The sequence below is a fragment of the Silene latifolia genome, chromosome 8 (assembly GCF_048544455.1).
Source record: "Silene latifolia isolate original U9 population chromosome 8, ASM4854445v1, whole genome shotgun sequence".
Lineage (NCBI taxonomy): Eukaryota > Viridiplantae > Streptophyta > Magnoliopsida > Caryophyllales > Caryophyllaceae > Silene > Silene latifolia.
In genome coordinates, this window is record NC_133533.1 from 21,330,264 (window position 1) to 21,355,966 (window position 25,703).

Sequence of the window (25,703 nt, forward strand, 5' to 3'; positions counted from 1 at the left end):
AAGGAATACTTTATGTGATAGTTTGTAAATTTGTACTAATTCTTGCCTTCATCATGGGGGCGGAATATGGTTGTTATGGGATCCTATTCTATATGATGTCACTCTTCTTGACATTCAAGTCATGTGTATTCATTTAGAAATCCTTGATAAAGCAAGAAGGACTAGGTTCTGGTTTACTGTAGTGTATGGGCTGAATAAGCTTGTTGAAAGGGAACCCTTATGGGATAGCCTTCGTACTTAGTATAGAAGAATCACTGGACCATGGGTGGTGGGAGGTGATTTTAATGCCATTATGGCCTCTAATGAACGAATTAGAGGGGCTCATATCACTAATGCTGAGATGAGACCTCTTCTTCAGGTCACTCAGGATTGTCAGTTATATGATATGGGTGTCAAGGGTGCTTTTTATACCTGGACAAACAAGCATGATGTTGGGTCTAAAGTTTGTAGTAGGTTGGATAGAGTTCTCATCAATGATGAGTGGCTAGCTGTTTTCCCTGATAGTTACACTCATTCCTTGCCTGAAGGTGTCTTTGACCACTGTCCAGCCATCATTAGGCTTGAAGTGGAGAGGCAGAGGAGTGGATACTCACTTAAATATTTTAATATGTGGTCTTCCGCACCTAACTATAAGGATATTGTCAGTAATGGGTGGAATCAGCATGTTTTTGGCTCTCCTATGTATAGGGTGGTCAAGAAATTGAAGGTTTTAAAGAGTGCTTTCAGGCAACTTAATAGAGAGCAGTTTGGGGATATTGAAAAACATTACTCATGTTGCTGAGATTGCTTTGGCCCAGTGTCAAGACTGTCTTAGCAAGGACCCCCTTAATGTGGAGTTAAATCAGAGTGAGAGAATTTGTGCAAAGGAGCTGGAGGAGTTGCAAAAGGCTAGGGACCAGTTCCTGAGACAGAAAGCAAAAGTGGACTGGATGCAAATGGGTGATCATAATACTGCCTTTTTCATGCCAGTATAAAGAGTATGAGGTCTAAGAACAGGGTGTTTCAAGTCATGGATATGAATGGCCAGATGTGTAGTAGTCCTGAGAAGATTCAATCTGCTTTTGAGGATTATTATATGTCATTGCTGGGTACATCACATGAAGTAAGGCCTATAAATAGGAGGATTGTGCAGTATGGTAAATGTCTCACAGCTGATCATTGTTCTTTGCTGACTGTCCCTATCACTGGTGTTGAGATTAAGGAGGCCATGTTCTCTATTCCTGGCAACAAGGCTCCTGGCCCAGATGGCTATAACAGCCAGTTTTTTAAAGACAATTGGGATATAGTTGGGGGAGAGATTATCAATGCTGTCCAAAATGTGTTCAGGTCTGGGAAATTGTTGAAACAGTGTAACAATACTATTCTCACCTTAATTCCAAAAGTTGTTATGCCTGAGTCTGTATTGCAATTCAGGCCCATTGCCTGTTGTAATACAGTTTACAAGTGTGTCTCAAAGGTGTTATGTGCTAGAATTGGTAAAGTGCTGCCTGATATTATCAGTCAATCTCAAGGAGCTTTCATTAAAGGCAGAGATATTGTGGGATATATTTTAATTTGCCAGGACTTGATTAAGCTGTATAAGAGGAAGAGTTGTTCCCCTAGAGCTATGATGAAGATTAATCTTCAAAAAGCTTATGATTCAGTGGAGTGGGCCTTTGTTGGAGACATGATTGATGCTTTGGGCTTCCCTTTACTTATCTGTAACATTGTGAAGGAATGCATCTCTACTACTTCTTACTCTTTTTCTCTCAATGGGGAGATTTTTGGATTTTTCAAAGGCAAGAGGGGACTCAGGCAAGGGGACCCCATATCCCCTCTTCTGTTTACTATTTGCCTTGATTATCTGAGTAGAGTTCTCATGGTGGTTCAGAAGCATCAGTTGTTTAGGTTCCATCCTTTATGCAATAGGATTCAATTATCTCATCTTTGTTTTGCTGATGATCTCATCTTGTTTTGTAAAGGAGAGAGAGGTTCCATTGGCCTGATGATGAAAGCTTTTGATGTTTTCTCCAAAGCTACTGGGCTTGAAATGAACAAGAGCAAATCTAGCCTGTATTGTAATGGTATGGAGGAGCATACTATCAAAGATGTGGAATTGATTACTGGAATGAAAAGAGGGACAGTGCCCTTCACTTATCTAGGGGTCACTGTGTTTCCTAAAAGGCTTTCTGTTCAGGACTGTCAGTGCTTGGTTGATAAGGTGGTGGATAGAATTAGGGGGATGGGATCTAGGAAGCTATCATATACAGGCAGGATTGTGCTCATTAAAGCAGTTTTAAGCACTCTCCATTGCTATTGGGCTAGGATTTTCATTCTCCTAAAGACTGTGATTTCAAAGATTGAATCTGTTTGTAGGAAATATTTGTGGCATAGCAGTGATCATAAGGAGAGCCCAGCCCTTGTTGCTTGGGATCAAATTTGTCAACCCAGGAAGCAAGGGGGATTGGGTTTGAGGGACTTTCATGTTTGGAACCTGGCCACTGTGGGTAAGTATGCCTGGTGGGTTGCAAACAAGTAAGACCATTTATGGGTGAGGTGGGTGCACGCTGTATACGTCAAAACCTCATCTTGGTGGGAGTATAGTCCTGGTTCTGGTTGTAGTTGGGCATAGCGAAACATTTGCCAGGTTAAACAACTATTGCAACCATATTTATCTTCTTTATCTAGTGAGGAGCAGTACATTATAAAAGCGGGCTATCAGTGGATTAAACCTACTGTGGGAAGAGTTCCCTGGTATCCTTGGATGCTGAATGAGTGGTTGATTCCAAGGCAGCAGTTTATGTGTTGGCTGATAGCACATAAGCGTCTTTTAACCCAAGACAGGTTGCTGAGAATGGGAGTAATACAGAGTAATAGATGCTTCTTGTGTGGTCTGCAAGAGGAAAGTATAGATCATCTCTTCTTCGAGTGTCTTTTTAGCAGGCAATGCAGGGAGTTGGTTAGTGATTGGTGCAGGTTTCAGCTACCACAGCAGAACTGCATCAGATGGTGGAATTGTTGGAATATGTGTCCTCCGACAATAATGCGATCACATCTGTCGATCATGATGATCACATGTTTAAATCTCATTTTAAGAATACATGTGGGATGTAATATTTTACAGTCAACTGGTCCACACATATCGGTAATGATTGGCTGACTAGAGTTTGACATTACTCTCGTGCGACGGTGGTGATCAGTTGATCCCCTTAGGTCATACCTATAGGGAAATACTCTTAATTGATTATTTAATTAATCGTATGCCGATACGAGTTAATTAAATTACTTAAAATTGACGGATGATTTGTGAGTAAGATTAACGTGTCTTATTATAATTCGATTAAATTGGATACGGTCTAAGTAATCGAATTATTTTATTACTTGGATAAAATTATTGTTTACGGAAAAATTGAAAATGAAATTGAATGAATAATTTATTATAAATACAAGACGTTGTAATTTATAATTTGATAAACCGTTTTGGTACAAGTAATTACGAATTACTAGTCGATTTTGTAAATGACATATTTTATGAGTATGTTGATTTTTAATATGTTAAAAATATTTTACAATTTCATAAGTCAAGTAACATGTCACATGTGTTACAATTGACAAATGACAAAATAAATTGGACCTTCCATTTTATGTCATATGTGCCGAAAATTGGAGGGAGTATAAGGTTTAAATTGTGTTAATTATTTTTAAGTGGAAAACAAAATGATTACCTACCTAATTGTAGTCATGCAAGTCTATTTTCTTGGGAAGAAAATGAGCACCATGCATTGGCTCACCTCTCCCTCCCCACCGGTTTTCTAAAGAGAAATTTAGAGGGTTTTTCCTCTAATTTTTCATTCACTTCTTCACATTATATTTCTAGTGTAAGAAATACTAATTCTCTCTACAAGTGTGAAAACTTAGAGAAATAAAAATCTCTCAAATTCTTTTCTCTCTTAGCCGAAAATTACAAGAGAACAAAATTAATATTTTGTATCATTTTTAAGTAAAACTTATATTTTTACTAGTTCATAATTATATAAGTTATTAAGAGATTTCTTTGGGTATATGCTTTTGGGAGATGTTCTAATTTGAACCTTGTTCATCCAATATAAGGAAAGCTCAAGAACTAACAAGTAGGAGATCTTGTTGGTGCCCTATTATCCGAATCCTATTGTAAGATTGATGATTTTTTCTCTTATCTTGTTTTAGTTTGCATGCATAAGATCTTGCTTTTATTTTATGACTAAATAAATTATTTCATATATGAATATGTAAATTAATGAGATTAATGAATCTAACAAGTGGTATCAGAGCATTAGGTTGTTTGCATGCAAATCGGTTTATAGTTTTTCCGAGTTATAAGATTAACATACAAAACTAATTAATTTGGATTTATGAAGATAAACCTAAATATAACCTTGCATGTTAAAAGTTTCTTGTCCTAAGTGATTTTTAGGACATTTTGGTTTATTTATGGATTTTATTGTTCATTTTATATATTATTGGCATTAAAATGTGATTTTTATGATAAAAATGTCATTTTTGGACGAAAAATAGCTAAACTTCGATTTTTTTAGTGGTTTTTGGATATGTTTTAACATATATTATTTACTGATGGCCTGTAAAATTTCATGTTAAAATGAGTTGTTTTGCTCGAAATATGAATTTTATGAGTTAAAATCGTATTTAAATGGGTAAATAGGTTAATATGAGTTATATTTTGAATATGGTCATGAAAATTTAATATGTTGTCACATGCAATTTTACAAGATGTGTGTAAAATATTTGGCTATAATGAAGTCTTTTTGCATGATTTATGAATTTTTGATGAAAAATCACATAAATAGTGACTATAATTAGTAATAATGCTAAAACATACTTCATGACTAAAGTTAAAATGTCACATGTTGCATTTTATCATATATTTCAGATCTAATAGTGAAAAGTTGATGAATATAATTTTTCTCATATTTTTATGGTCATATTTGTTAAAACCGATAAACCGCAACATTGTTTTTCTCGATAAATTTTCGAATTTTTTAACCTAAGTTTTAAATATTATAAGTGTCATGGTATTTTTTCAGAATGTTCATGAGTTTAAGTTTTAAATTTTGAAATTTTTTGAAATTTTTTATAACTTAATTTGAAGTTTATAGCATAATTTTGTATTTTTAAGTCCATTTATGAACAATATTAAGAAATCAAGTTTAATTATTGTCAAAATGTTAGTGGAGACTAATTTTGAGTCCTAATATGGTTAGGGTAATTAACTTGTACATAAATATGAATTTATGTAATTATTGTAATTTCAACAAGTTAAATCACGCAAATCCATGAAAACCGATAAATATACGATATTGGCTCTTTAAAGGCGATTTAGCATTAAATCTAGCATGTTCATACATATTATAATGCTGCATTTTATTTATGATTGTCATATTTTAATTTTATATAATTTTTGAATTATGTAATTTTACTTAGTATGGCCTTAGTTTTAATTGGTATTACCCGAAATGTATGGGAATATCGATTCGGTTGTAATTATTGTGATCTCGTATCACCGTTTTGTAATTTAATAGATTTATTTTATTTTAATTACAAATGTATAATAGGAAATTATGTAATTCATTTTGCAATTTAATTATTCCGGAGTTCCTTGAACACGGTGCCATTCGAGAAGGCGATCCATCAAAGAACGTGTTACCTTGAAATGCGTGCCAAGACCGAAGTTCATGGGACCAAAGTAGTTGGTTTCCGAATTTGTAATAGTTTATAAGATTTACTATTTTAGGAAGGACATACTAGGATTTTATTTTTATGCTTTGCATTTTATTTATATGTTGCATGCATAGCTAAATCGCCATAACTAAACATGCATTTTAAATCGAGTTTATCGACCGTGTCAATTACAATTATCGTAGTTCACCGCTTTAGTTCACTTAAAACGTGATAGATAACAAATTGACACAACCTCTCGCTAAAATACACAATTGAGACTTAGCCTTACCAAAAAGTAGAAACCATGAAAACCTATTTCGTGAGGGAGTGCACTCGGCCATACCGGGGTACAAACCTTGTTACGTAGGGGAAGTGGGTGATAAATGTCTATCCACCGAATTCATGTTGATAAGGGATGAATCGGCCCTACCGTGCCCTAGTTGATGTGGATTTGGATCATGGACACATTTATTCGAAATTTGGGTTGAACTCAACAAAAGTATTCTCGACCATAGCCGGATGTGTTTTGTGAAGGAAATGTAGATCTATATACACTAACATACTCATATATGTTTAATTTAATTTGTCATAAAATTAAAGATGGATCTTATGCATGCAAACATGGAAACAAAATAAGGAAGAAACATTGTTCATACATTGTGATTTTCGGCTTGATGGGCACAAGAGAGATCACCTTTCTCTCTTGTTCTTGAGCTTTCCCTTATGGATGAACTAAGATCCAAGTTTAGGATCTCTCCCAAAGTATTATACCCAAAGCACACTCTAAATTAGAATTAATATTATATGAACTAGTACAATATTAATCTAGTGAAAAATGACCCAAAATAATTTGGTATTTGGTCTCTCTAAAACCGGTTAGAGGAGAAGAGGAAGAAAGAGTTTTTATCTTTCTAAAAACTTATTTTGGATGAGTGAAAGAATGAATAATACCTCAATTACAATATTGAGTATATGGTAAAAAGGAGAGGAAAAACCAAATGTTTTTGGCCTCTAGAAAACCGGGTGGGAGAGAGGGCAAAGGGGAGCCAATGCATGCATCAATTGTTCTTTACAATGAGCATTAGGGTTGCATGGCTAGAGACTAGGGTAATCATCATGCCCTCCACTAATTAAATCAACATATAATTAGCTTAATCCTCACCTAATTTTCGGTCCATATGGATAATATGGAATCCATATTATTTTTGTCAATTTGTCAAAAAGTCACATGTCACATGTCACATGAAATTGCTATGTATTTTTAACATATTAAAAATCAACGTATTAATAAAATACGTCATATATAAAAATCGACTTAGTAATTCATAATTAGTTGTACCAAAATAATTTACCAATTTATAAATCACAACAGATTGTATTTATAACAATTCATTCAATTTCAATTTGTTTCTGTAAACAATAATTTCATCCGAGTAATGATACAATTCGATTACTCAGACCGTATCTCATATAATCACATTTTAATGTAATACGTAAATTTTACTTCCAAAATCGTCCGTCAATTTTTCAAGTAATTTAATTAACCCGTAACGTTATACGATTAATTAAATGATCAATTAAGAGTGTTGCCCTATAGGTATGACCAAGGGGGTCAACTGATCACCACCGTCGTACGACAGTAATGTCAAACTCTAGTCAGCCAATCATTACCGATATATGTTGACCACTTGACAGTAAAAATACTTCCCAATTATTGTATTCTTTAAAATGAGATTTAAACATGTGATCATCATGATCAACAGTCGTGATCGCATTATTGTCGGAGGACATATATTCCAACAATCTCCCACTTGTCCTCGACAAGTGTGCGTCACCAATTCTCTTGTCCCATTACTATCTCCCACTCAATGCAAGGTGTCTTTCAGGTCGTACTTGCAAGTGATCATATCGAGAGTGGTTTCCTCGATCTGGAGAATAACTGATTGACCGGATTTATCCACCATGGATACTTTCCGAGCGTGGCCACGCATTTCCAGTTCATTACTCCTCGAGTGGCCCTGAGATATTGTTATAACCCTGCCTAGGGGTGGACAATTCCTATCGCACTCATTCCCTTCGACTAGCCACAACCATCATAACCCAAAATATGCCCATTTGACCCCATTTACGAAGGTCGTAGTAACACAAATCAAAGTTAATCTGAAACTGTGCCATCTTAGGCGAATAGTCTTTAGTCAAAAGAATCGACTCATTTGAATACTATAGCAGCTCTCGCCACGACCAGGCTATATAAATTTGCCAGAACTCTATAAGCGGTCATTAGGCCCGACAAAATGTTCCTAACAGTCTGCCTATGTGATCGACTAGTCATCTCACATGACTCTATGGCACTTGAACTTGCCATCAATCGCATCACACTCTAGTCACTTCGAGACGTCACCTCATGTAAGTAACTATGGGCAAATACAATGTTAATCTATGTTCACTTTAACGGGGTTCAATTGTCTCCATAACCCGTTTGGATATAACAAAGTACAAGGTGAGTTAATAATAACTCAAACGACAATTGTCGACATCACACTTGGGCAGTCAATATCATATTACAATCTTGTGATGTATATCATAAGTGTAAACACTTATTGATTGCAATAGAAGTTTAACATGCCATGTGTCCATGTGTTCAAACTTCCTACACTTGCATTTTCCTTTACATTCATGTTCTCTCTCATAGCATGAATCTTACCAAGTACACGTCAAGATTCCCGACCTTGGTTTTGGTTCTTTAACTTGAAAGAACTTCCTTATCGATTATCACATAACGAACGAATTTGTGATGAATGATATAACTTGTACTGATCAAGTACTCCATCCACACACAATGCACTAGGTATATGTTTTGTAGAATCTTGCAACAATTTGTCAAGATGATTAGCCTAGCACTTATCACAAGTCCTAGCATATTAGGAAAGATTAGTTTTGAGCAACTTATGCTCTAACTAAGTATCTTTCCAAAAACTTCTTATTTCTCTTTCTAGCTTGAAGGGTTAAGGATTCTCATAAATCCTTGCATGTGCTCGGATTTTCTATAATATGTGCAACCTCTTGACACATAAAAGAACATTCCGTCAAACACCGAAATCGCTCATCGGATTCTACTCGAGAATTCATGACGTTTCTATTATGGCTTGCCAATGAATCATCATGCTCTTATGCATATGATTCACCATTGGACATGTGCATGATTATTCTAATGGCGGAAACATTAGTAACTTTTAATCATGAGATCAACCGTTTTTCGGTTCAATGAACTACCATGACTGCTAATGGTAATCCCATTTTCATTCATATGAATAACCTATGTGTATGTTGATACGATGTGTATATCTTAATACAAATCCAATATCTCTCGATGTAATTGGATTCATCATAGTCCATATTCATCCAGAATTGAAAACTCAAATACTTCTTTGTGAAGAAGATATTAGCTCGTCATTCCTAATGAGTAATGAGTTGTATAAATTCAAAGGATGATAGCTCCCACTAAATTCCATGTCTTCACATGATAATTTCTAAACTCCCACTTAATTCCAGATGTTTCAAAATTTATTACGTAATCGAAAAAATTTCAAAATTGGAATGTATGTTGCTTTGCAAAGTTATTAAGATGAAGCCATATATGTTCCCATCATATCCTTTCAAAAATTCCTATTTCGAAAAGGTCTCATCTTAACCTTATGGAAAGAGATTTCAATCTCTAACTTGATCATGTCATAATGATTCGAAGCAAAGTCATTGTCCAAATATAAATAATATCTAGAACATGTCCTTCCAAGTACCCTTTCGGAAGGAGGTTTAACCAATTCATTTTCATAATGAGGTTAAGTAATGACTTTTGCATGATTTAAACTTTTTAGCAATTGAGGATATCGGTATATCAAATCTTGTAACCTCTAGTGATAAATATCGCTTATTACTAGGATGTTACTTTAATTCATTTAGGCTCTTAAGTAAATCTCAAGGTTGAAACTATAGGTCAAAATTTATCACAAAATAGTCTAAACGTAGTCAAAACTCTTATTAAGACTTTACATTAGTCATTTTGTTCCAAAACTTTCTTTTGGTCTCCTCGTGTAGTTATCTTAAGAATATGTTCTTTCGATTACTTCACTTGGTCTCTTTTGTGATATAGAACTCACTAGAGACCATAGATCACATCTATGGAGTATACTATTTAAATAGATATACCTTTATTCAAATCACTCTCTCTTGCGTAGATCTCATTTACACAAGTACACAAAATATGTCTTGCCTCGTGTGTTGTGTCCTCATTTTCTCCCACTCTATCTTTTGAATAAATACACTATAGATTCAAAGATAGCATATGAGACACAAATAATGATATTGAAGTATAAGGAGAAATATCTCATAGATTGACTAATAGTTTTAGATTTCGTATGTGTACTTGGTGATTGACATTCCTTTAAGAGAGTTCATAGACTCAAGGTTACTTTATGAGTGATCATACACAAGCCTTAAGCATGTGGACGTATAATGAAACCCGTCATTATACTTGTCTATTAGATCACTCTAAGTCATATGTTTCTAAGAACAAGCATTTAAATACGAATTTTAGAACATAAGGATAAAATGATAAAACGGGTGACTTGGGTTGCAAACCAAGTCACCATTATCCAAAACGCAACAAATTATCCAAAATACTTTTCCATGTCGCACACGGAAACTTAAGGTTCTAAAAATCCAAAGCATAATTTAAATAAGACAATAAAAAGCAAAGCTCCATGAAAAGCTATTCCTAGCTCCTTGATGGCATCATAAGCTTGCTTTTCTTTTCCTTTGTCTTTGCTTAGTGGAGGCCCTATTTACAATAAAAGGGAGATACATTATCACAACTTTGCATCATAATACCAAAGTTGAATTAGAAACATAAAAGAAGGATAGTCATTTACCTACTGGAGTAATCTTTCCAGTTTTGATATCACCAAAGTATTTGGAACAATTTCTTTTCCGATGTCCCATACCATTACAATAATGGCATTTATCAAGAGGACCCTTCTTGATCTTTGAAGTGCTAGCATCATTAGCTTTAGCTTTGGTGAATGTGGGAGCTTGCTTCTTGCCCTTCCTCCCATTATTTTTGAACTTCCCCTTACTCTTAATGCTTATGTTAAGCACATCCTTTGGTGGGTTCACATTTAACCCCATGTCCCTCTCGGCTTGCACAAGTAACTTATGCAATTCTTCGAGAGACACGTCCTTGTCTTGCATGTTAAAATTCACCCGAAATTGAACATACGCTTTGACTTTGGACAAGGAGTGTAGAATCCTATCTACGATGAGTTCTTTGGGGATTTCAACCTTTTGAATTTTCAAGGTCTCGACAAGCTCCAATAGTTTGAGTAAATGAAGGCTAACCTTTTGGCCCTCTTTGAAGTCGAGATCAAAGAATGCCGCGGCCACCTCATATTGGACGATCCGCGGAGTTTGTGAAAACATTGTCACAAGCTTGGAGTAAATCTCATTAGCATTGCCCATTTTAAAGGCTCTCCTTTGGAGGTCCGCCTCCATCGCAAATATCAAGACATTTTTCATTGCGGCGGACTCCTTTTGGTAAGCCTCATATGCTTCCCTAGTGGCCGCGGTGGACCTAGTAGAGGGTTCGGGTGGAGAGGCCTCGGTAAGGTAACGAAGCTTGTCGTCACCTTCGGCGGCTAGTTTGAGTTGGGCATCCCAATCGGAGAAATTTGACCCATTCTTTTCAAGTTTACATCGATCCATGAAGGATCGGAGCCAAGACGAACTAGCGAGAGGTGTGGCGTTAGGAGTTGGTGTTGCCATTTGTTATGAGAAAAAGAAGTGGTCTACAAAACAAAATATAAGAAGTAAAACAAATGTCGTTTTAATAATGATACTCGTAAAAATGTATGATTTAAACAAGTTTTATGCATTTTTCTAGTGACCTCTACCCAACTAGATAAATGATTCCAAGACCCAAATTCATATCAACTTAGGCACGGGGTAGCCGATGAAACCTTTATCAATATAACTCGGTGGATTAACTTTTTAATCGATTCTACTTTTAGAACTCTTGGTCGATAAAATTACTCTAATGTTTATCTATAGCCCAAAACACATCAACAAGGGCACGGGGTAGCCGATGAAACCCTTATCAATAACTTTTGTTGAGTTCAATCCAAATTTCGAATAAATGTGTCAATTATCCAAATCCACATTAATTTAGGCACGGGGTAGCCGATGAAACCCTCATCAACATGAATTCGGTGGATTAAGCATTTATCACCCACTTCCCCTACGTAACAAGGTTTGTACCCCGGGGTAGCCGAGTGCACTCCCTCGCGAAATAGGTTTTCATGGTTTCTACTATTTGGTAAGGCTATGTCTCAATTAATTTTTTTAGCGAGAGGTCATGTCAATTTATTATCTATCACATTTTAAGTGAACTAAAGCGGTGAACTACGATAATTCTAATTGACACGGTCGATAAACTCGATAAAAGAAGATGCATGTTTTAGTTATGGCGATTTAGCTATGCATGCGACATAAAATAAAATGCAAGCATAAAAATAAATAAATCCTAGTATGGCCTTTCCTAAAATAGAAAAACTATTTAACTATTACATATTCGGAAACCAACACCATTGGTCCCTTGAACTTCGGTTGTGGCACGCATCTCGAGATAACACCGTCTTTATGTATCGCCATCTTGAAGAAATCCGTCTTTGGGAACTCCGGGATAAATAAAAATACATAATGAATTACATAATTTCCTATTATACATTTGTAACTTAAAATAAAATAAATATATTAAATTACAAAACGGTGATACGAGATCACAATAAATTACAACCGAATCGATATTCCCATACATTTCGGGAAATACCAATTAAAAACTAAGGCCATAATAAGTAAAATTACATAATTCAAAATTACATAAATACAAATTATGACAATCATAAAGAAAATGCAGCACTATAATATGTATGAACATGCCCAATTTTATGCTAAATCGCCTTTAATTAGCCAATATCGTATATTACTCGGTTTTTACGGATTTGCGTGATTTCAACATTTTATAATCACAAAAATACATAAATTCATATTTATGCATAAGTTAATTACCCTAACCTCTTAGGACTCAAAATTTAGTCTTCACTAATAATTTGACCATAATTAACTCATATTTATAAAATTGTTCATTAATGGACTAAAAATTACAAAAATAAGCTATAACCTTCAAATAAATCACAAAATTTCAAATTAATTCAAAATTTGAAATTTAAACTCATGAACATTCTGGAAAAATACCATGACACTCATAATGTTCAAAAAACTTAGGTTAAAAATTTCGAAATTTTTCCGGAAAAACAATGTTGCGGTTTATCGAATTTTAACTAAAATAATCATAAAAAAACATGGAAAAATTATATTCATTAACTTTTCAATTTTAGATCTGAAAACGATAATAAAAATCAACATTGGACGTTTTTCCTTAGTCATAGATTATGTTTTATTAATTTTTCACTAATTATGTCACTATTTATGCTATTTTTCTTCAAAAATCCATAAATCATGCAAGAAGACTTCACTATAGCCCATTATTTTACACACATCTTGTAAAATTGCATGTGACAACATATTAAATTTCTATGACCAGATTCGAAATTTAACTCATATTAACCTATTTTTCACCTAAATCCGAATTTAATAATGAAAAATCCATTTTTCGAGCATAACAAGTCCAAAAATTATGAAAATTTACAGGTTATCTCAAAATAATATATGTGACAACATATCCAAAAATCACTGGAAAATACGAAGTATAACTAATTTTAGACCGAAAATGACACTTTTAATCATAAAATCATATTTAAATGCCATTATTGTATAATATGAACAATAAAAATCCGTAAATTTAACCAAAATATCCTAAAACATTTTAGGACCATAAATTTTAACATGCATGAATTAATTTCGTGATATATCATAATAACACAAATTTTACAAGTTTTATATGTTAATCTTTATAACTCGGAAAAACTTTTAACCGATTTGCATGCAAACAACCATGGCTCTGATACCAATTGAAGGAAATGTAGATCTATATACACTAACATACACATATATGTTAAATTTAATTTGACATAAAATTAAAGATGGATCTTATGCATGCAAACATGGAAACAAAATAAGGAAGAAACATTGTTCATACATTGTGATTTTCGGCTTGATGAGCACAAGAGAGATCACCTTTCTCTCTTGTTCTTGAGCTTTCCCTTATGGATGAACTAAGATCCAAGTTTAGGATCTCTCCCAAAGTATTATACCCAAAGCACACTCTAAATTAGAATTAATATTATATGAACTAGTACAATATTAATCTAGTGAAAAATGACCCAAAATAATTTGATATTTGGTCTCTCTAAAACCGGTTAGAGGAGAAGAGGAAGGAAGAGTTTTTATCTTTCTAAAAACTTATTTTGGATGAGTGAAAGAATGAATAATACCTCAATTACAATATTGAGTATATGGTAAAAAGGAGAGGAAAAACCAAATGTTTTTGGCCTCTAGAAAACCGGGTGGGAGAGAGGGCAAAGGGGAGCCAATGCATGCATCAATTGTTCTTTACAATGAGCATTAGGGTTGCATGGCTAGAGACTAGGGTAATCATCATGCCCTCCACTAATTAAATCAACATATAATTAGCTTAAACCACACCTAATTTTCGGTCCATATGGATAATATGGAATCCATATTATTTTTGTCAATTTGTCAAAAAGTCACATGTCACATGTCACATGAAATTGCTATGTATTTTTAACATATTAAAAATCAACGTATTAATAAAATACGTCATATATAAAAATCGACTTAGTAATTCATAATTAAAAGTACCAAAATAATTTACCAATTTATAAATCACAACAGATTGTATTTATAACAATTCATTCAATTTCAATTTGTTTCTGTAAACAATAATTTCATCCGAATAATGATACAATTCGATTACTCAGACCGTATCTCATATAATCACATTTTAATGTGATACGTAAATTTTACTTCCAAAATCGTCCGTCAATTTTTCAAGTAATTTAATTAACCCGTAACGTTATACGATTAATTAAATGATCAATTAAGAGTGTTGCCCTATAGGTATGACCAAGGGGGTCAACTGATCACCACCGTTAGACGACAAGTAATGTCAAACTCTAGTCACCAATCATTACCGATATATGTTGACCGATTGTGGTAAAAATACTTCCCAATTGTATTCTTTAAAATGAGATTTAAACATGTGATCATCATGATCAACAGTCGTGATCGCATTATTGTCGGAGGACACATATTCCAACATTTTGGGCTAAAGATAAATATTAATGTAATTTTATCGACCAAGAGTTTTAAAAGTAGAATCGATTAAAGAGTTAATCCACCGAGTTATATTGATAAGGGATAAATCGGCCCTACCGTGCCCAAGTTAATATGAATTTGGATCTTGGAATCATTTATTATAGTTGGGTAGAGGTCACTATATAAATGCTCATATCTTGTTATATTATTTACAAGTATGGTTAAAAAGACAAATGTTAATATTTCCTTTTCCTCCATACTTGTAGTTCATTACAATGAATCCATCAAACGCTACTACACCGATAACTATTGAGTCTTGCCACAATGTTTTTGACGACGTTTGCTTCAACAATGATTTCGACACTACTAGAGAACTTCATTTTGGGATAGGTTTGGATGGAAACATTAACTTCATCACTTCTTCTAGACCACCTACTACTACAAGATCTCTTGTGAGCTGGTCTCAAGAAGACCGCCTCATAAAATCTATAGGATCTTTATCTTTGGAAGAGAAAGATGCCAAAACTAGTGGGAGCTCAAGCAATCAAGCTCTTGCTTCTAAGGGCAAAAGGTTCAAGAAGAAGGGAAAGAAAAGGAAAAACTTCAAGCAAGTTGAAGATGAATGCCATTATTGCTATGGCATGGGACATTGGCTTAGGAATTGTCCTATATATTTGCGAAATATAAGGAAAGGAATCATCGTTCCAAAAGGTAAAATTCCTAAGGAAATTTATGTTATTGATGTAAATTATACTTCCACTACGACATGGGTACTAGATACCGGTTGTGGTTCTCACCTTTGTGATCATTTACAGGGGTTAAGAGACGTGAAGAGGCTTAGCAAAGAAGATGTGGATCTACGCCTTGTAAATGGAGCTCGAGTAGCGGCCGAATCCAAAGGAACTTATGTATTGGCTTTGCCTAATGGATTTGAGTTGTATTTACATAATTGTTTTTATGTGCCTACACTTTCTAAAAACATTATTTCTATCGCCATGTTAGACATGGACGGTTTTTGTTTTGTCATTAAAAACAATCGTTGTATTATTTCAAGGAACGACTTGGTTATAGGCCAAGCTCCTTCCATTAATGGCATTTACATTTTAGAAACCTCGAATCCAACAAATGACATCTACAACATTCAATCAAAGAAACTCAAATCAAGTGATCCAAATGAATCGTTCATTTGGCATTGTCGATTAGTTCACATAAACGAGAATCGCATCAAAAGATTAATTTCGACTAATGTGATTACACGATTTGATTATCAATCATATGGAACATGCGAATATTGCCTTCTTGGCAAGATGACTCGTAATCCTTTTAGCGGTAAAGGAACGCGAGCTAGTGAACTATTGGGACTCATACATACCGATGTGTGTGGACCAATGAGTATCACCGCTTGAGGAAATTATGAATATTTCATAACCTTCACCGACGACTTGAGTAGACATGGGTATATCTATTTAATGAAACATAAGAGTGAAGCTTTTGAGAAATTCAAGGAATTTCAAAATGAAGTAGAGAACCAATTGAACAAAAGTATAAAAGCGCTACGATCCGATCGTGGTAGAGAATATCTTAGCCATGAATTCGATTCACACTTGAAAGGCTGTGGCATAATATCACAACTATCTCCACCCAGAACACCACAACTCAATGGTGCTGCCGAAAGGAGAAATTGAACCCTACTTGATATGGTTCGATCAATGATGAGTCAAACCGAGCTACCAAACTCGTTTTGGGGCTTTGCGATCCAAACCGCAATTAGATATTTGAATAATAGTCCCACAAAGACAACCGAAAAGACTCCATATGAGATGTGGACGGGAAGGGTTCCTAATATATCCTATATGAAGATTTGGGGATGTGATGCTTGTTAGAATTATTAAACTCATTAATTTACATATTCATATATGTGATATTTTAATTTAGTCATAAAATTAAAACTAGATCTTATGCATGAAAACTTGAACAAGAGTAGAGAAGAAATCGTCACTTCTTACTACTGTAGTTTCGGATTTTGGGCACAAATGAGTTCTCCTTCTCACTTGTTCTTGAGCTTCCTTAAAATGGATTAACAAGGATCCAAAATAGAATCCCTCCCAAAAGTGAATACCCAAGGTAACCTCTTAAAAGACTAATATTATTAGATCTAGAACAATATTAATCTTACTAAAATGACCCAAAATATTAATTTTGTTCTCTTGTTTTCGACCAAGAGAGGTAGGATTTTGGAGATTTTATTTCTCTAATTTTTCATAAGAGTAGAGAGAATATTTCTTTTTCTTACACTAGAAAAATGAGTTGAAGTAGTGAATGAAAATTATAGAGGAAAAACTCTATATTTCCTCTTGGAAAAACCGGTGGGGTGAGGGGAAGGGTGTCCTATGCATGGGCTTGATTTTTCTACCCAAGAAGATAGGAATGCAAGGTTAGTCCTTAGGGTTAAGAATCATGTTCCTATTTAAAATAAAAACACAATATTAATCCTAACCCCTTCCCTTATTTCGGTACATATAAGATAAAATGGGTTCCATTTTATCTTTGTCAATTTGTCAATTTTGTCACAATGTCACATGTAACATGTTACATGTTTATGTCACACATTTATGTATTTTTAACACATTAAAAATCAACATACTAATAAAAATATGTCATATACAAAATTGACTAGTAATTCGTAATTACTTGTACCAAAATGGTTTATTGAATTATAAATCACAACGTCTTGTATTTATAATAAATTATTCATTCAATTTTAATTGTTTCGTAAACAATAATCTTATCTAAGTAATAAAACAGTTTGATTACTTAGACCGTATCTTATTTAATCGAATTACAATAAGACACGTCAATAATACTCACAAAATCGTCCGTCAATTTTAAGCAATTTTAATTAACCCGTATCGACATACGATCAATTAAATAATTAATTAAGAGTGTCACCCTTTAGGTATGAACTAAGGGGATCAACTGATCACCACCGTCGCACGACCGTAATGTCAAACTCTAGTCAGCCAATCATTACCGATATGTGTGGACCAGTTGACTGTAAATAATTACATCCCACATGTATTCTTAAAATGAGATTTAAACATGTGATCATCATAATCAACAGTTGTGATCGCATTATTGTCGGAGGACACATATTCCAACAATCTCCCACTTATCCTCGACAAGTGTGCATCACCAATTCTCTTGTCCTATTACTATCTCCCACTCAATGCAACGTGTCTTTCAGGTCGTACTTGCAAGTGATCATATCGAGAGTGGTTTCCTCGATCTGGAGAATAACTGATTGACCGGAATTATCTACAATAGATACCTTCCGAGCGTGGCCACGCATTTCCAGTTCATTACTCCTCGAGTGGCCTTGAGATATTGTTATAACCCTAACAAGGGGTGGACAATTCCTATCGCACTTATTCCCTTCGACTAGCCACAACCATCATAACCCAAAATATGCCCATTTGACCCCATTTACGAAGGTCGTAGTAACATAAATCAAAGTTAATCTGAAACTATGCCACCTTAAGCGAACAGTCTTTAGTCAAAAGAATCGACTCATTAGAATACTATAGTAGCTCTCGCCACGACCAGGCTATATAAATTTGCCAGAACTCTATAAGCGGTCATTAGCCCGACAAAGTGTTCCTAATGATCGCCTATGTGATCGACTAGTCATTCTCATATGACTCTATGGCACTTGAACTTGCCATCAATCGCATCACACTCTAGTCACTTCGAGACGTCACCTCATACAAGTGACTATGGGCGATTACTATGTCAATTTAGTTCACTTTAATGGGATTCAAACTTTTCTCCACAACCCATTTGAATATGACAAAATAATGGAAAAATAAAAGACAAATGTGATTATGTATATGAGCAAATAAAACAACTTTTTTATTTCATATCAAAATCTAACCAAAACCTGGCATGCATTTAAGTCCCATGGACGCAACATGTCCATCATGCTTAGCCTGTGATAAAGGCTTGGTGAGCAGATCAGCTATGTTATCATCCATCCCAACCTTACATATCGCAATTTCCTTTCTTTCAATGAAATCTCTAATTACATGATATTTTCTAAGTACATGTCTAGATCTATTACTAGACTTTGGCTCTTTAGCTTGGAAGATCGTACCACTATTATCACAATAGAGAGTGATGGGATCATTGGCGTTAGGTACTACTCTTAGACCTTCCGTGAATTACCTGATCCATACTGACTTCCTTGGCGACTTCGATCTTTGCAATGTACTCACCTTCGTTATTGAATCGGCAAATCTGACTTCCTTAAAGCTTCACTAATAAAGACCACCATTGAGCATGAAAACAAAACCAGCTTGTGATTTCATGTCATCTCTATCCGTTTGAAAACTTGAGTCCGTGTAACCATTAACACGGAGCTCGGTGTCTCCTCCAAACACTAAGATAGAATCCTTAGTTCTTCTCAAGTACTTAAGGATGTTCTTGACGGCTATCCAGTGACTCTCACTTGGATTTCCTTGATATCTACTCGTCATGCTCAAGGTATACGAGACATCAGGACGTGTGCATATCATGGCGTACATGATTGATCTAACAGCAGAAGCATAAGGGATCAACTTCATGCGTTCAACATCATGGGGTTCGGAGGGCGATTGTGACTTGCTCAATATTGTCCCAGTTACCATAGGTACCAACCCTCTTTTGGATTTGTCCATGCTGAAACGTCGAAGAATCTTATCAACATAAGATTCTTGACTTAGTGCCAATATCCTCTTGGATCTATCTCTATGGATCCGGATACCTAATATGCGTTGTGCCTCTCCTAAATCCTTCATTTGGAAGTGGTTACCTAACAACTTCTTAACGGAAGACAACATCGGAATATCATTTCCAATGAGTAGTATGTCATCGACATACAAGATTAGGAACACAACATTGCTCCCACTAAATTTCATGTATAAACATGGTTCCTCAACACTTCGAGTGAAACCATTCTCTTTTATCACATGATCGAATCGATGATTCCAACTTCTTGATGCTTGCTTAAGTCCATAAATGGATCTCTTAAGTTTGCATATTTTGTTAGGATTTTTAGAATCAACAAAACCTTCGGGTTGTATCATGTACACCTCCTCTTCTAAATGCCCATTTAGAAAAGCGGTTTTGACATCCATTTGCCATATTTCATAATCATGAAATGCGGAAATTGCTAACAAAATCCGTATGGATCTTAGCATGGCTACGGGGGCGAAGGTTTCATCATAATGAAGACCTTGGACTTGGGTAAATCCTTTTGCCACTATCCTAGCTTTGTAGACATCATCATGTCTTTATATGCCATTCTTGACCTTGAAAATCCATTTGCATTGAAGAGGTCTTGCCCCTTTAGGCAAATCCACCAAGTTCCAAACTTGGTTTTCATGCATAGAATCCATCTCGGACTTCATGGCTTCAAGCCATAAGGAGGAATTTGGACTAGAGATTACGGCTTTGTAGGTGGCGGGCTCGTCATTCTCTAAAAGCAACACATCGAGTGTTCCATCTTCTTCGATAAGTCCCACATATCGATCGGGATGGCGAATAACTCAGCCCGTTCTTCTAAGTGGTGGAGGGACAACTGCGCTAGACGACGAAGGAACATCTTCTTGCGTCTCTACCTCGGTTTGTGGCTCTTAAACTTCATCAAGTTCAAAATTTCTCCCACTCTGTCTCTTAGAAATAAAATCTCTTTCTAAGAAGACAGCCTCAAAAGACACAAACACTTTGTTTTCTTGAGGTTTATAGAAGTAATAACCTCGAGTGTTAGAATAGCCTACAGAGGTGCATTTTTCAGATCGTGGGGCTAGCTTATTGTCATTTTTGGTTTTGACATAAGCATCACATCCCCAAATTTTCATGTAGGATAGATTAGGAACTCTTCCTTTCCATATCTCAAATGGAGTTTTCTCGGTGGCTTTGGTGGGACAATTGTTCAAAGATCTTATTGCGGTTTGAATCGCAAATCCCCAAAACGAGTTCGGTAACTCGGTTTGACTCATCAGGGATCGAACCATATCAAGTAGGGTTCGATTTCTCCTTTTGGCAACACCATTGAGTTGTGGTGTTCTGGGTGGAGAAAGTTGTGATATAATACCACAACCTTTCAAGTGTGAATCGAATTCATGGCTAAGATATTCTCCACCACGATCGGATCGTAGTGCTTTCATCTTTTTGTTCAATTGGTTCTCTACTTCGTTTTGAAATTCCTTGAATTTCTCAAAAGCTTCACTTTTATGCTTCATTAAATAGATATACCCATATCTACTCAAGTCATCGGTGAAGGTTATGAAGTAGTCATAATTTCCTCGAGCGGTGATACTCATTGGTCCACACACATCGGTATGTATGAGTCCCAATAGTTCACTTGCTCGAGTTCCTTTACCGCTAAAAGGATTACGAGTCATTTTGCCAAGAAGGCAATAGTCACATGTTCTATATGATTGATAATCAAATGGTGTAATCACATTAGTCGAAATTAATCTTTTGATGCGATTCTCGTTTATGTGATCTAATCAACAATGCCAAATGAACGATTCATTTGGATCACTTGATTTGAGTTTCTTTAATTAAATGTTGTAGATGTCATTAGTCGGATTCGAGGTTTCTAAAATGTAAATGCCATTAATGGAAGGAGCTTGGCCTATAACCAAGTCGTTCCTTGAAATAGTACAACGATTGTTTTTAATGACAAAACAAAAACCGTCCATGTCCAACATAGCGATTGAAATAATGTTTTTAGAAAGCGTAGGCACATAAAAACAATTATGTAAATACAACTCAAATCCATTAGGCAAAGCTAATACATAAGTTCCCTTGGATTCGGCCGCTACTCGAGCTCCATTTCCAAGGCGTAGATCCACATCTCCCTTGCTAAGCCTCTTCACGTCTCTTAACCCCTGTAAATGATTACAAAGGTGAGAACCACAACCGGTATCCAGTACCCATGTCGTAGTGGAAGTATAATTTACATCAATAACATAAATTTCCTTAGGAATTTTACCTTTTGGAACAATGATTCCTTCCCTTATATTTCGCAAATATACGGGACAATTCCTAAGCCAATGTCCCATGCCATAGCAATAATGGCATTCATCTTCAACTTGCTTGAAGTTTTTCCCTTTCTTTCCCTTCTTCTTGAACCTTTTGCCCTTTGAAGCAGGCACTTGATTGCTTGAGCTCCCACTAGTTTTGGCATCTTTCTCTTCCAAAGATAAAGATCCTATAGAATTTATGAGGCGGTCTTCCTGAGACCGGCTCACAAGAGATCTTGTAGTAGTAGGTGGTCTAGAAGAAGTGATGAAGTTTATGTTTCCATCTGAACCTATCCCAAAATGAAGTTCTCTAGTAGTGTCGAAGTCATTGTTGAAGCAAACGTCGTCAAGAACATTGTGGCAAGACTCAATAGTTATCGGTGTAGTAGCGTTTGATGGATTCATTGTAATGAACTACAAGTATGGAGGAAAAGGAAATATTAACATTTGTCTTTTTAGTCATACTTGTAAATAAAATTTAACAAGATATGAGCATTTATATAGCGATCTCTACCCAACTATTATAAATGATTCCAAGACCCAAATTCATATTAACTTAGGCATCGGTAAAGCCGAATACAACCCTTATCAATATAATTCGGTGGATTAACTCTTTAATCGATTCTACTTTTAGAACTTTTGGTCGATAAAATTACATTAATATTTATCTTTAGCCCGAAACACATCCGACAACCGTCGAGAATACTTTCGTTGAGTTCAACCCAAATTTCGAATGAATGTGTCCATGATCCAAATTTACATCAACTTGGGCATCGGTAAAGCCGAATACAACCCTTATTTTTATAAATTCGGTGGGTAGACATTTATCACCCACTTCCCCTATGTAGCAAGATTTGTACCCCGGTAAAGCCGAGTGCACTCCCTCACGAAATAGGTTTTCATGGTTTCTAATTTTTGGTAAGGCTAAGTCTCAATTGTTTATTTTAGCGAGAGGTCATGTCAATTTATTATCTATCACGTTTTAAGTGAACTAAAGCGGTGAACTACGATATATGTAATTGACATGGTCGATTTACTCGATTAAAATGCATGTTTCAGTTATGACAATTTAGCGACGCATGCAACATATAAATAAAATGCAAAGCATAAATAAAATCCTAGTATGGCCTTCCTAAAAAAGTAAATCTAATAAACTATTACAAATTCGGAAACCAACTCCTTTGGTCCCTTGAACTTCGGTCTTGGCACGCAATTCAAGGCAGCACTTTCTTGGATCGCCTTCTCGAGTGGCACTGTCTTCAAGGTACTCCGGAATAAATTAATTACAAAATGAATTACATAGTTTCCTATTATACATTTGTAATTAAAATAAAAATAAATCTATTAAATTACAAAACGGTGATACGAGATCACAATAATTACACCAAATCGATATTCCCATACATTTCGGGTAATAGCATGCCAAATGTTTATGCTAAATCGCCTTTGAGAGCCAATATCGTATATTAATCGGTTTTTACGGATTTGCGTGATTTATCTTATTAAAATCACAATAATTACATAAATTCATATTTATGTACAATTTAATTACCCTAGCCTTCTTAGGACTCAAAAATTAGTCTCCACTAACATTTTGACAATAATTAAACTTGTTTTCTTAATATTGTACATAATGGAACTAAAATACAAAATTATGCTATAAACTTCAAATTAAATTATAAAAATTTCAAATAAATTCAAAATTTGAAATTTAAACTCATAAACATTCTGGAAAAAATACCATGACACTCATAATGTTCAAAACTTAGGTTAAAAATTTCGAAAATTTATCGTGAAAAACAATTTTGCGGTTTATCGATTTTAACAAATATGACCATAAAAGTATGAGAAAAATTATATTCATCAACTTTTCACTTTTAGATCTGAAATATATGATAAAATGCAACATTTTACGTTTTTCCTTTAGCGATGAAGTATGTTTTAGCATTATTACTAATTATAGTCACTATTTATGTGATTTTTCATCAAAATTTCGTAAATCATGCAAAAAGACTTCATTATAGCCAAATATTTTACACACGTTTTTTTAAAATTGCATGTGACAACATACTAAATTTCCATGACCAGATTCGAAATATAACTCATATTAACCTATTAACTCATTTAAATACGATTTTAATTTGAAAAATCCATATTTCGAGCAAAACAACTCATTTTATCATGAAAATGTACAGGCCATCAGTAGATAATATATGTGAAAACATATCCAAAAACCACTGAAAAATTCGAAGTTTAGCTATTTTTCGTCCAAAAATGACATTTTTATCATAAAAATCACATTTTAATGCCAATATTATATAAAATGAACAATAAAATCCATAAATAAACCAAAATGTCCTAAAAATCACTTAGAACCAGAAACTTTTAACATGCAAGGTTATTTTTAGGTTTATCTTCATAAAACCAAATTAATTTGTTTTGTATGTTAGTCATATAACTCGGAAAAACTATAAACCGATTTGCATGCAAATAACCTAAGGCTCATGATACCGCTTGTTAGAATTATTAAACTCATTAATTTACATATTCATATATGTGATATTTTAATCTAGTCATAAAATTAAAACTAGATCTTATGCATGCAAACTTGAACAAGAGTAGAGAAGAAATCGTCACTTCTTACTATTGTAGTTTCGGATTTTGGGCACAAATGAGTTCTCTTTCTCACTTGTTCTTGAGCTTCCTTAAAATGGATGAACAAGGATCCAAAATAGAATCCCTCCCAAAAGTGAATACCCAAGGTAACCTCTTAAAAGACTAATATTATTAGATCTAGAACAATATTAATCTTACTAAAATGACCCAAAATATTAATTTTGTTCTCTTGTTTTCGGCCAAGAGAGGTAGGATTTTGGAGATTTTATTTCTCTAATTTTTCATAAGAGTAGAGAGAATATTTCTTTTTCTTACACTAGAAAAATGGGTTGATAAAGGTGATGACAATACAAAATACTTCCATAGTGTTATTAAGGGGAGGCAGATCAGGAATAAGGTTATCAAAATAGAGGATACTCAGGGGGTACAGTGTGATGATCATCCTCAGCAAATTCAGAAAGCCTTTTTGAGTTTTTATACTAACCTGCTGGGTACCTCTGAGAAGGTCTTGAATATTAGTCACAGAGTGGTTAAGATGGGGAAGGTGTGTACTGAAAATCATAAACAGTTGCTGTTGAGCCCTGTCACTAATGATGAAATTAAGAAGGCTATGTTTTCTATACCTAACCATAAGGCTGCAGGGCCAGATGGTTATTCTAGTGCTTTCTTCAAAGATGCGTGGGATGTTGTGGGGGAGGATGTGTGTCTTGTTATTATGGATTTCTTCCAAACTGGTAAACTTCTTAAACAATTAAATCATACCCTCATCTCACTAATACTTAAGTGTGCAATGCCTCATAATGTTACTCAGTTTCGTCCAATTTCTTGTTGCAATGTGGTTTACAAATGTATTTCTAAGCTTTTGTGTGCTAGACTGTCGGGGGTGCTGCCTGAGTTGATCAGTGATAGTCAAGGTGGTTTTATTAAGGGTAGGAGCATTGTTGAAAACATTCTTATATGCCAGGACATAGTCAGGTT

General features: G+C 34.8%; 1 protein-coding gene across 1 annotated transcript; it reads left to right on the forward strand.

The window, feature by feature from the left end:
* Positions 1-292: 292 nt before the first annotated feature.
* Positions 293-974, forward strand: LOC141594843 (uncharacterized). Its single transcript, XM_074414832.1, has 2 exons — positions 293-706; positions 798-974. The coding sequence occupies exons 1-2, from the start codon at positions 293-295 to the stop codon at positions 972-974; spliced, it is 591 nt and encodes a 196-aa protein (XP_074270933.1).
* Positions 975-25,703: the final 24,729 nt, after the last annotated feature.